The sequence below is a fragment of the Tachypleus tridentatus genome, chromosome 6, assembly GCF_004210375.1.
Source record: "Tachypleus tridentatus isolate NWPU-2018 chromosome 6, ASM421037v1, whole genome shotgun sequence".
NCBI lineage: Eukaryota > Metazoa > Arthropoda > Merostomata > Xiphosura > Limulidae > Tachypleus > Tachypleus tridentatus.
In genome coordinates this window covers 82235898-82250401 of record NC_134830.1, presented here as the reverse complement: position 1 = coordinate 82250401, position 14504 = coordinate 82235898, and the positions used below count along the sequence as shown (strand labels likewise).

At 30.8% G+C, this 14504-nt stretch overlaps 1 protein-coding gene across 1 annotated transcript in view; it reads left to right on the top strand.

Moving 5' to 3' along the window:
- Positions 1-14504, top strand: part of LOC143252921 (calcitonin gene-related peptide type 1 receptor-like) — a 121755-nt gene that overhangs the window by 78398 nt on the left and 28853 nt on the right. Inside the window, exons 5-6 of the mRNA XM_076505790.1 lie at positions 6991-7094; positions 13221-13356. Of these exons, the coding sequence (XP_076361905.1) occupies positions 6991-7094; positions 13221-13356 (240 nt within the window). The remainder of the gene's footprint in view (positions 1-6990; positions 7095-13220; positions 13357-14504) is intronic.

The following is a 14504-nucleotide window of genomic DNA, read 5'->3' as shown; positions in this document are numbered from 1 at the left end:
TATGAAATAATTCTACCATTATGTATCTAAGTATTGGAGTATGGATTTAAATGCGTCTCCATTGCGACAGTCACCAAAATTAATTTGGGACATGCAACACAATATTTTTCATATACATGATTAAATGCAGAAAACTGTATTGAAAAAATCATTTTGCGAACTTAAGTTGTTTTTATCAGTATAGTGTTAACTTTGAAAACTCGCTTTTTATGGAGTTTCGAGACAATACCGATCTTACGAAAAGGATAAATAAGTCAAAATCTAATTTATATAAAAGCTAGCGTGTGCTATGTCACTCTTGATTTCTCGATACAATAGTTTGATTACTGTCTTTCCATTACGAGTTTAGTGAAGAAGGTGCACAGGGTCCTTGAGAGGGTGCTATGGAAACATATAAGTGTAGCGAGTGTTGATATAATAAGGTTTGTTTGTTTTGGAATTTCGCACAAAGCTACTCGAGGGCTATCTGTGCTAGCCGTCCCTAATTTAGTAGTGTAAGACTAGAGGGAAGGCAGCTAGTCATCACCACTCACCGCCAACTTTTGGGCTACTCTTTTACCAACGAAAAGTAGGATTGACCTTCACATTATAACGCCCCCACGGCTGAGAGGGCGAGCATGTTTGGCGCGACTCGGGCGCGAACCCGCGACCCTCAGATTACGAAGCGCACGCCTTAACGCGCTAGGCCATGCCAGGCCATAATAAGGTCAAAGTAAACTACATAAAATCAAGTATATAAAATTTAACATGAAATTTAAAATATTAATTCAGTTTTAAGGTGAAATCGCTTCTGAATTAAGCTATTTTATGTTATAGTCTCTTTAATTAACAGAGATTCTTTCTTTTAGAAAAAAAATTTTATGTTTCATTTTGTACTTTTAGCACATAGGTTGACAACAAGATTTAAGACAACAAGATGCAAATCAACATGACATAAAAGCCATTTTGGATCTTAGTGTTACTTAAACACATTGGCTTTTCTACGTATTATAAGTTGTTAATCTAACTGATTTTTATCAACAATTATTCTATAAATACGCCAAGAATTCATTTGATGAAAGATCTTAATTTTGGTTACCTCACAAAGGAATTTACCGACGTTTGCCTGCCTCAACTGCACTTTTCTGCCTCTTCATTGGTCAAGCTTGATTTCGCAAAATTTATTTATTTTATTTAGCTATGAAATGTGAAGTTAGGGTACACTATGAAGACAGAGTGTGGATAATAGGACTTGCTTTGTCAGTTTTAACGGGTTGTACGCTGGTGTTAAATAAAAATATAAGAGAAAAATGTTGAAATTAAACAAAATGCTAATTTTATTTTATATATGTGACATTTCCATCCCCCGGACGCAGATGTGCAATGAATACATTATTGTTAGGAGCTTTTAAACTATAAATTACAATATAATTACAAACATATCAATAACTATTTACAAAAACGTCACACATAGTAATATTAATTTTTCAATTTATGTGCAAATATATAATTTTACAAGTTAATTTAGAAGTTAACGGAATGTCAATATGCATTAAATTTATGATACTTGTCACAGTATTGAAACACACAGTTTCGTTTCTTAACACAAATATATTTTCATATATAAACAATTATAGAATTAATAATTATGCTTGTTGCAAATAATGAGTTACATATAAAAGTTTTACATAATTACAAACAATAATGAATCTTCTATCTGGTCTGGGACTGAATATTTTAACGATGGTTCACGACGAACGAACAAGTTTAGTGTTGATGTCAGTATTGTTCACTTAACGGGAAACATAAAAAGTCGTAAAGGTACGATCATAATAAAATTAATGTAGATAATTCTAAATGCCACTACACGTCACCTTATTTAACCTAAATAAACGCCAATGTGTGTCTCGTTCGTTATGTCTTGCTTGATTCTCGAAATAAGGTAAGTCATAAAAGCAAAAACTCATTTATCCAGATAAAATAGTTCCTCTAATGTTTGCTTATTATGATTTTTATAACGAGTCGTAAGGAGGCCATGAAGGGCTTGCCGTAAAATCTTGTAAGAGTAGCGAATATTGGTATAATTCAAAGAATTTATAAATAAACGTGTAGTAAAGGCATCGTCAAGTGCATAAAATATATCATTCAAGTAGAAATGTAGACCCAATTATAAGCATAAATCGTTTCTAAATTTAATCAACATAGATTCTAAATTAAGAAATCAACATTTGTTTTTATTTTTGTGGGTTGTACATTTCATTTTATACTTTCCCTACATAGACTAACTAATAGGTTATGCTTTCGTTTCAAAGTAGCACGATATAAAAGCCATTGTTGGAACGGTGTGCTACCACAACGTACTGGCTTTTCTACATACTAGAAGTTTCTATATAAGGAATTATTTCTTATCTATATGGTTTTTCACTAGCTTGCCTTATCAAAAAGACACGTGGATAAAATAAGTAATAGTACACAAATGCACATACACACACATACAACTATAGTTCTCTAGAGAAATATATAAAAATATATAAATATTCATGCATGTATGTCTTATGATTATGACTCAGTTATTTATTTTGACAGTAATAACTATGTCTATGGACTTTGAGCTCTAAAATCAGAGGCTCGATTCCTCGAGGTGTATCTTTGCTATAAAAAAAGAAATAGCTTGATAGTTGTAAATATTGCATTTATTTTTTACTGCTTCGCGTATTATCTGTAGTAGAATTTCCAGTAATGAGGGAAAAACGTAATAAAAATAATTAAAATAAAAAAATATTGCTTACTATGTGATTCGACCTGAAATAGGTCGAGTAAACACAAACTATCTTTAAGATCATTGCTTACGTATAAAAAAAAGCTACTTTTTTAAACGATTGAAATTAAATATTATATTTTTGTGTTATTGATTTGGTTTTATGGTGTGTGTGTTTTGTTTTGCATTCCTTAAATCAAAAGAAGAAACAAAACTAACAAAAATTAGTTTTAGTTTAAATATAAAACAAAAATGTGCGTTTTGATATCTTGAACTTCGATGCCACCATTTTTACGTCTAAGCCCTACGCTAAACAAACTCATCAAAATCATCATATAGATTATTGGATAAAATTATCATTATCCTGAATATTTTTGTATCACTACCTGTGGTTTTATTTATGTATTGGTTGTCTCTAAAACACGGCTTAACGAGACAACGTAATAAATCATTCGATAACATGATGACACATCTTTCTTCTCTGGCATCTGTTCCTGTTTCAACTGAAATAAGGGAATTATTTTTCGTTAATTAATTACTCTTGCAGAAAAAAAAATCGTTATTTATTTTTAATTTTGTTCCAATTTTCACGTTTTCAAACTTATACAAACATTTGAATAACCAAATGGTCGAGCAGTTGTTCAGCCTCATTGTTTACTGCAACACTGCCCTAAACTAAATTATTTGTATTTACTACCACATATTAAGGCAGATTAACATAAAATTAATAAGGTAATTATTAGTAGATAATAAAATTCTAACATCAAACTTATTGCACTGGAGTACATCTCAGTTATATATAAATTGAATATATATTTTCTTGATTGTGAAAACAGCTTAGTAAAAGTGTTTGGACTGCTGTCTTCCTTCAGAACTTTACTTTGAGCCTTTTTGAAGTAAACAAATGTAGACTGATTTAAAAACTTACAGCCAAAAATGTATAAAATTTAGTTTTCTGCGCAAGAAATACTTGAATAAGGAAGGTCGAATTAAATTATTGTTTGAATGTTCATCATCACAAAACTAGGAATCAAACATTTCTTCAGGACATCGGCAAAATGTTTTATTTTACGTTTATTAAGTCTGTAACAAGTAGCTTACATTTATATAATATTACGTAATTTATGAAATGATTGTAGATTCTAGAAGGATAGGTTAATTCAGTAATCACACAATTAAATATTTACATTACTTCTTGGATACTTAGATAAATCATTTTTAACAGACTTTCATTATCTAAGTTATAAGGATTTTGTTTGTGTTTTAGATATAAGCTATATATCTATGTATAGTGTGCTATAAAATATATCTTTTTTTGTGCAGTATTCGTTTTCTGAAGATTTCCAAACACTAATAATATTGGCATGCCATATGTTAGTACATTTTCTCATGCATCTGGTACTTAGTTTGGGTAGTCTACTGATTCTTAGCCAAACTAAAATTTCTTGATAGTCGATAATGGATAGTGGATAGTGTTATAATTATAAAAAAAGATATAGTATATATGTTATCTAAAATTTCAGGAGTATGAAAATAAAACTACTTGAAACTACAATATAATAGATGACCATTACAATTTCTGAAAGACTGCACAGAAAATGGAGTGCTTTCAAAATTTTTGAATCTTAAAATTTCTTCTAACGGAAGTTAAATTTTGGGATGTTGAAAGTAAAGCAAAGCAAACAGCTCTAAAAACTATATTGTCATAGTACCGCAAATCATCAGTAACTCGGTATATTATTGACATTTAATTCTGTTAATCGAAGAATATGTAAACAAAATTTTGATGAAAATTAGGTTGACATATTTAAAGACATTAAACATTCTCAAACAAATATATATGCAAAAACGGCTCGTTGGAGTTGAGAAAATATTTTACATAGAAGAGCAAACAACGTTTCGACCTTCTTCGGTCATCGTCAGGTTCACAAAGAACCTTTATATAGGTATAAAGGCGTTCCTATATTAATATAATAAAATAAATAAACGTATATATTCAAACATCTAACACCGCCCTCTACATTCCGACACTCAGTTACACAACCCCTTTCAAACATGTGGTCAGCTTCCGGTCAGTTACCTCTTTCTTTGTGAACCTGACGATGACCGAAGAAGGTCGAAACGTTGTTCGCTTTTCTATGTAAAATATTTTATCAACCCAAACGAGCCGTTTTTGCATATATATTTCTCTACAAGTGGGTTTTCTCGACATCACTGATCATACTCAAACAAAACTAATGTACCTGTGATACGTTATTAGGAAATTAAGTAAGGTAATTAATTATTTTCTGGCTATCCTATCGATAATTTTGAATAAAACAATACTAGCTAGAAACCTAAAATGCTTAGCATTTTTTTCGAAATGTTTACATTCTTTTGGTATTTATACAATTTAATCTGTAGTACCTTGGATTATTTCCAGAGTGCAGTGGAAACTTAAAACTTCATAAAATGTCTAAAGGTGAAACAATAACAATCCTGTTAAAACTAATATTGTTTTCCTACTGAATGAATGTAATTATATTAGAACGTGTTTTATATTTTGACCAATCAGAGTAACACAAGAAAACTTAAACACAGCTAAAAGAGAGCGCAAGTTACAGAAGGTTCTTCTCAAAGAAACGAAAGAGGGTTTATTTAAATAACTAGAATTACAACCGAATAACACCCATACAATCTCTGTCTGACATTCATCAGAACAAATGAAGTTTCACAAAACTGATATCTCAACTACACCTACAGTATCTAATACTAGAATATTTCATCACGAATTAGCAGTTTGTTTTTAGTTACAGCTGCCAAATATTTTGTTCAAAATGCTGCTAGAAGCAAGGTAATTTTGATAATTTTGAATTCATTTCCCTTTGTGAAAGGTTCAAAGTTAATAACATAAATGTTGCGCTAGCTTTGTTATAGTATATTTTTATATACAAGCATTCTTCTTAAAGAATTAATAAAATTCACTCGTGGCCTTCTTTGTAAAAATTAATCGATTGGCACGCGTTTAAGAAGTTACCAGATTTCGCTCTTAAATGGTAAAGTTAATTTTCAACAGTGAGATCCCGGCATGGCCAAGCGTGTTAAGGCGTGCTACTCGTCGCGTCAAACATGCTCTCCCTTTCAGCGGTGGGGACGTTATAATGGGACGGTCAATCCCACTATTCGTTGGTAAAAGAGTAGCCCAAGAGTTGGCGGTGGGTGGTGATGACTAGCTTCCTTCCCTCTAGTCTTACACAGCTAAATGAGGGACGGCTAGCGCAGATAGCCCTCGAGTAGCTTTGCGCGAAATTCAAAAACAAATCAAGAGTGAGTTTTATCACCACATTTGTAGTTTTGCCACGGGGTCATGATTATCTCCTAGTTTTGCTACTTTGTTTCAATGTGAAAGCTAGAGAAGTGTCTGAATGAAAACAAACTTATGATTTACAAAGGATATGTTGAAGATACTTTCTCAGTCTTTAAATAGCAATTCCTATTAATATTTTTATTTAATTATGTTACCCAACAACATGGAATTATTAAATTCACAGTAGAAAACAAGCGAATTCAAAACTGCCCCTTTTCTTAGGTACTAAGATTAGAAAAAAGATAAATGGTTTGGCATTGATTGTTGTCACAAACAAATTATTTTACTAATTTATATTTAATTTTAAAAACTCTGATATAAATAGTTTTAAACATTTACTGTTTATTCTAATTCACAGGGCATTTCCAATTGTATATTAATTATAGGTATTATCGAAAAGCACTAATTATAATAAAAACTGAGTTACTGAAGAAAGGCTTTACGTTGAAAGGTTTAAACAGTATAAAAATGAAATGAATTTTTATTTCATAGCTAATAAAATTGCTGCACAATAATTACATTATTTACACATTAAAATTCTTTAGCAGTTAGAACTTTTGAAATACACGTGAAAAAACGTGAAACTGCAGCAAAAGAAAGTCTTCTGTCCACTTCCATGTTCAGATATTTGTAACACCAATAGATTACCAATATTTTAAAATAGTAGAATATAGTTTGAATGAGGAAAATGTCGGTCAATAATCGTTTATACATTAACCTACTTCAATAAAGCCCTCAATATGCTTTATCGTTAAGGCTGAAAATGGAAGTTGCTATCACCAAATGGCAAATATGATAACAGAAGTATCTACCTACCTGCGCGAGACATATATGCAAATTTAATATAACCTTGATATTTACTCAAAGCGTTATGTTATGCTGTTTCAATCTTATCATTGTCTTACAGATTTCGTCACAAGAACATGCCAGACAGGAGGTAAGTGGGCTACAAGCGGGACAGATGGAAAATATGACGGAGATTATTTTCGCTGTCAGCTGAAGGAAATGTCCGTACGTATTGAAATCTTGGTTCGTTTTATAACGATGCCGTCCACACAAATGTCTGGGCACACAAATAGAACTGATGACTTGTGTTGTTTTGCAATTATCTGTAACAAAATTAAAACCTACAAGATTCATTGCAAATATATACAGGTTAATCATTCTTGTGTCCTTAATTAATTATTTAATGTTCAGCTGTTTCTGGCAATCAATTAGTACTTCACAATCTTTTTCTTTATAACAAATCTATTCCTTACTTCGGAAGTTACGCTTCTTGTAATAATTATCTATGGTGTGTTATCGAAATTGATTTCTTGATAAGGGTATAACAAATGTCATGTTAAAGTTTAAAAAGATGTGACTTGAAGTACGTTAAGCCACATAACGTGTGAGGTGCTTTGGTTCTTCACAGCGTAATGTTTTAAAAACTAAATATTACATGAATGAGTTCTAGAAGTGTTTAATTACCTCTATACTAAACATGCAATATTCATACAAAGGTACTGGTCAAGTTTGAATAATAAATAGAAGTATTGTCGAAGCAAATGACAGCCTCATGTTTTATTCTTGTGTTTCCTGTTTTTACTATTGTAATACTAATTAGTCAAGCTCAAAAAAGCAGATTCTTTTTCTAAAAGTTATAACAAACCTTTTCGCATGATATAGTTTTAATATTAATAAAATTGCTAGTAACAAATAACACAATCGAAAATATTACTTAACTGTTTAGTTTTATAGTGTAATATTATTAATACTGAGTTACAACTTGAATAAATTCAAATTGGAAGAACAATTTTATACTATTACAGTGGTATTGTATAAGAAAATCAAATACTCTAAAAAATCCATAATATTTTTCCAATGTTTAACATACTTAAAATTATGCTTAATAGATTAATTCCAGGCTAATTCAGAATTCCACTTTATTGTGTTTTGTGTTAGAAAGTTATTTTGTGATAATATTTTAGCACATATTTTAGTTTTTTGTTCCTGTCGTTATTATTATTTTGTAAGAAATAATACTAAGAATAAAAACGCATAGTTACATTTTCAACATGGCAATGTGTTCGTATGTACTTCGTTATCAACGAATATGAAACATTTCTGGAAAGACTATGAAAAATAATAGTATGATCTATTTTGATGAAATTTGGTGAACATGTGTATAATATTATTCCTCGTGTCTGCTGATAGCGATAAACGTACATACGTACACATTTTCGTATTTTATGTAGGACGATTGTTATCATCGCCGCATGGCGGAGTTATATACTCTACTGTGTGCTTTTTCAGATTTGGTTCAATTTGTACATGAATCAAGTTAAGGCCGATTGTGTGGAAGAATGTACTGTTGTAGATTTGAAAGAAAGTTTCATAATTACTTTTCAAGCACTTATTACAAGTCAAAAATAAAACGACGTTTTTCTGCATAATAAGAGTCGAAAGGTGCGTTAGTTTCACAAAACATTCTTAACATTAGTATAAAATGGTTTAGTATTTTACCTTTCCTCATCAAAAACGTATTTGATCCTTTTTGTTACTTTAAAACAATGTATATAAAATGCATCGAGAAGTAAAGTTGAGTCCTTTCACATTCTAGCTCCGTTTACTTGTGTCCGGTCGAAATCAGTAATTTTAGAATGCAATAATAGCCTATATATTGTTGAAGTTCTTTCTACAAGCATTTTCGTAGTATACTGAAAGGTAAAGTAATCTATACATTTCGAGAGAACAAATTTGATTTTAGTTAAAGAAAACAGACGAAAAAGAAAACATACGTTTTATACAAAGAATTATCAATCATCTGCTATGTAACATTTAAAAGATGGATACCTCCAGTGGTTTGTATACCTTGCGAATCCACAAATTGATGAGATCCTCTACTTGACAGTTCGTTGTGTCTTGTTATGTGATACTGGCAACAAACCTTGTAGTCCTGTGGGAGGCCGCAATTCAGAGGTCTGTAATATTACCATCTTTTCGTAGTCTTTGCTTCATATGTTGTAATACAGCTGTCGACAGAATCAACCAAGCTTGAAGAAGGTTTCTTGGTATAAAGTGTTTTCGATTTTTTCAAGAAACCTTGCAAGAAGAAAGTATTCAATGTTGTAATCTTGTAACTGAAATTATTTGACCTATTATTTCCATAATTCCGTCAGTAATGCTTGTTTAATGTTACTAATGTTTTTCTCATAGCAAAGCCACATCAAGCTATCTGCTGAGCCTACCGAGGGAAATCGAATCCCTGATTTTAACGCCTCAAATCCGTAGATTTACTGCTGTACTAGCGGGGGCCAATTCCGTCAGAAACATACTTAATGTTACTTTTGTAGTTTAAAACAAACTTTCATTACAGCTAAGCTAAACATAGTTCAGTGATATGGAAGACGACTAATATTCTTGAGTTTATAAATATATTGTGAAAACTGATGGCCTATTTTTCATTTTAAGCAAAAGTAAAAAATAAATAAATAAATTATGGATTTCCGTGATAAGTTTAACTTTGCAACCTTTCCTAATAAATAATATGTTTCCATGTATTAGAAGAACCATAACTTTTCTTGGATAAAATACTTATATGTACTTTAAATACATCTTATTTGTTCATCATAAGGAAATGTATGTTTTGGAAAGGCTTTATTTTAAAATAGAAGTTTAAGGTGTCATGAAACTTATTTTTTCTGTTCTTCTTCATATAATATATTCATCATATTGCATTAATGTTTTGTGTGTTTTAGAATAAAACCAAATATTATCAGTAAGTTACACTGTCAGTAAATCACTGCTTTACTGTTAGCACAAGACAATTTAGACTGGGCCACCCACACCCCCTCCGCATTTTTACAGCTTCGTAATCAGTCTTATTCGAAACACTGAAGGACATTGTATTAACATTCCTGTACCAAAATGTGTGAAAAATATGAAAAATGTCTTATTTCCATTGCTAAAAAGGTTCCAAGCCTCTTATTTAATAGAAGATTTTTTCCCCTTAATCTCATTCCAAGGCCTACCACTTGAATGTTTGGGGCCACCTCTTCCTAAAACTCTGGTTTTGTACCACTGACTAGTAATAGCAATTTTATGATTTAGAGGCAGACATTACATTACATATGGAGAGCTCTGTGTCTAAAACAGCGAGCATGTTTATAGCTGTACAGGAGAAAACAAATGGGAATTTGTAGCCGATTATTATATCATAACTTACAAATATATTCAGACTTTGTCTTTCATAAATTGGTTTATAATAAGTTTTTATTTTTATCATAAACACCAACTGTAATCTCAGAAAATACACTTTAGTAGCACACTTACTAAAGTAATATTTACACAAGTCACAATTTATTGAAGTGTTGGTGTTGCTTGAAGTTAAGCACAAAGCTACAGAATGGACTATTTATTAGTAGTCTGTCCACCACGGATATCGAAATCACGTTTCTAGTGTTGAAAGTCTGCAGACATACCGCTGTGTTGTCACTGGGGTCTGAGTGTCAATGAAGTATTCAGTGTCATTCTTTTATTTGTTTACTACATGATTACTTAAAGAATGGAAAAAAAAGATGAAAAAAAATCATGCTAAATGTACTGAAGTGTAAAATAATTCATGAAACAATAAATTTTATGGGGTTTTGACTTGTGCAAAAATATATTTTTTTTTATATAAGAAGGATAAGAATAATACAACTCGGTATTGAATCATATGTGTTACAGTTTATAAGAAATATCACGTTAGTATAAAAAGAAACGGTAGCCCTTTTAACTATTTCGCCGCATCTGCCCAGTGATTAATTCGTCAGAATGGATCTGCGGAACGTTCACTTTCTGTTATCGCGAAATACAAAAATCGTGTTCTGTACTTTAGAACTAGGACTACCATAAGACAGTGACGGATAAATTCCACAGTGTGGTCAGACTAATGCAACTGAAGAGATGGTGATTTGTGCTACTGACAAGCTGTCTTCTCTCTAGTCTGTCAGTTCACAATTGCTAGTAGGTATGTGATGAAGAACTGTTGAATTCAATGGGATGACATGAAAAGGTTTACTTGTTACATAAATAAACAAAGATACCTGAAAATAAAATGATTCATCTAAATGCACTGATTTCAGAACCTATGTTACTACACAGAGAGATTCTATTCTTGTGTTATCTGCAGTCGTTCGTAGACAAAATATATCATCTGTGTGCATTGCTATCACACTAAATGTTACTGCAGAATAGTTGTGTAGTTGGTGTTACCTAGAGGTATTTGAAGACAAAAACTGATATTAAACTGTGTGTTACTGTACAGTGAAACTGTATCATGTTTTATCTGCTGTTTTCAAAATATCTTGATGCATCACAAAGAATCTAGATATCTAAAGGTATATTTAATGCATTAACTATGTACAGCGTATTCTTTGTGTGTGTGTGTGTGTGTGTGTGCGGCGCTATAGTCACAATAAAACAGTAAAAATGTCTTCATTATTATTTAGTATTTAAGTAAAATACTCCTTTTTACTTACCGCTTTTCCACAGTTGTTTACGAATCACTGTTTTAAACCACAGTTAAGCTACAGATATTATTTACTGTCAGATCATAACAACAATTAGAATTTTCATTGTTGTTATTATTATTACACATAGTTTCAGTTATACATAATTCATCATGTATTTTTAATGCTGTTTCGAGTTTTAAAAGATATGTAAATGCACATTTGCATGAAAGGATCTTTGAGATATTAACCAGTGCTGTACTTCCCTAAGTGTTACTTTGAGTTTAGAGTATGCTACCTAATTTTTTTTACTATGTCACTGTAGCTACACGTGTAGCTAATCCATGATATCAGTTATACTGTTGAAATACATTTCTTAGTATTCACAGATTTTTTGTTTCGTTTGTAAAAGAGTTATCTTGGCACTTTGGCTTCTGTGTAAAAATGTTTGCAACATCAGTGTAGTGTAAACTCACATGTCTCTCTAGCGGTCATTGTAAATTGGAAAGTCTCTAAATCAATTTGAGACTAAATTCGTTTCCTTCTATTACTTTAAAACTCTTTCTGTGCGAAACATCTAAGGGATTCTTTTGAAACCACCTAAACCACTACTGTTTCCATCTTGTTAATTTATTTGAAACTGAAGGATACAAAGCCTACTATTTCTAACATTTTGTTTAATAATAATATAACATGAGTAGAACTTTAATAAAGTATTCCATGCTTTCTTCAGAATACCAAAAGTAAAAAATAATTTTTCGTACTTGGATGTTTATCACAAACGAAGCAACTTCGCAACGATAAATTATACAAACATAAAGAATCAAGTCTGCTGAGGTTGCTTCCAATAAAACCATAGGAAACGGATTTTGCTTAATATTTATATTGCATTTTCAAACCTTGAAAAGTTAAAGCTTTTAATCTACAGAAGCAAAAAACCAAAAATAGAAAATCAATGTTACAATTTTCCTTAAACTACTTATATAATAAGTTATTATATTATAAGTTAGTATATAATATATAATATAATACTTATATAATAAGTTATTAAAAATCTATTTTAAGTAACATACTATTTTAAGGTATGAAGCTCATATATCTGTATCACAATATGTATTTGTTTGTGAAAAGAAATTGTGATTAAAATTATATCTAACCATATTAAAAACGTTTCTTCAAGACCTAAAAGACGTGTGAGCATAATAAATGTGGCATATTTACTATTTAAATTATATTTGTATGGTTATCCATTTTGAAATAATCAAACACATAAGAAATAATTATATAACACAGAAAGATAAACACATCTTGTGACATTAAGATTTAAGAAGATTTCGTTGCACGAAATTCGGTTATACCCTGCATGTTAGCTAATGATACTAGTTTGATAATGGTAAAGGATTTACGCTGTAAAAATACGATATTGATATATATCTTATAAACAGTCACTTAAAACTATCTCCAGGTATCATATACGCATCAATATCGTATTTTTACAGCGTATAGAGTTTAAAATAATATTTACAATATTTTAAGAATACGTTATTTCGTGTAATTTTAAAAATTAGTAATATAAGGACATCTTCAATGTTTTACACACATTAAATAATGTTTAGTAGTTAAGAATATTTGTAGTCAAAAATGACTTGTTAATTTTTTAAAGGCAAATCATAAAAAGATATTAGAAAACCTTCTGCGTGAGATGGATGATATCAAAACTTCACCATATGCGGTGTCCGAATCTGCTCAAGAGTTTGAAAGGTGTATTAATGATGTTCTATCTAATCCTGGACCTACAGGTGATTATTTTCATGTATTTACCTTTTAGTAACTAGTATAATAAGGTTTCTAGCCTTTTTTTTACCAATTTAGATTATATTCACTTACTGCAATACTTTTGAAAGACAATTTTTGATACTTTAAAGAATTTCCCAAACTATACTCTATCCAGAATAATTCTCTAGGCCCGGCATGGGCAGGTGGTTAAGGAGCTCTAAATCGCGGGTTTGAATCTCCGTCACACCAAACATGCTCCCCCTTTCAGCCGTGGGGGCGTTATAATGTGACGGTCAATACCACTATTCATTAGTAAAAGAGTAGCCCAAGAGTTGGCGGTGGGCAGTGATGACTAGCTGCCTTCCCTCTAGTCTTACATTGCTAAATTAAAAAATAAACAAATAACTCTCTATTGTATTTCCAACTTCATTTTGTTTAACAATATTTCATAATGTTCCGTAAATTTATAATGATTTCATGTTTGTAAAGGTGTTATTCTACGTATTACACAAACCAGAGCTTGAAAATTCACAAACATTATAGAATTAGCGACAATAAAGATTCTTCTTTAATAGAAATGTATAAAATTAATAGTCATACCAAGCTATTAAAGCCAAAAGTTATCGTAGTGATTTATAATATTTTTGTTTGTTTTTGAATTTCGCACAAAGCTATTCGAGGGCTATCTGTGCTAGCCGTCCCTAATTTAGCGACCCTCAGATTACGAGTCGCACGCCTTAACACACTTGGCCATGCCGGGCCAAGATTTATAATATTATAGTATAAATCAAAAGAGCGGTAATTACATTTTTTTATTATTTGATCAAATTGTGTTTCTAAACTTTTTTTTTTCATTTTGCTTACATTTAGAGCTCTCACATTATGCATTAATAACAGTTCTGTAGATATTGTTTATTCATTAATTATTAGATATTATTTTATTTTTAATAATTTACCTTAATTCGTGTTGAGCAAAATTGGTAGCTTTTGATCAAATTTTTACACACCATATTTTGAAATATCTTTTCATTTGCGCATGCTATATGTGTACCTACAAAAACATCATTATAACAAAATGACTTGAGTCATATTCGTGGTAAAATGTATTATATCACGGTTATTTTTCATGACCATTGAAAGACACGAGATATTCCTGATTCTTAAAGCGCAT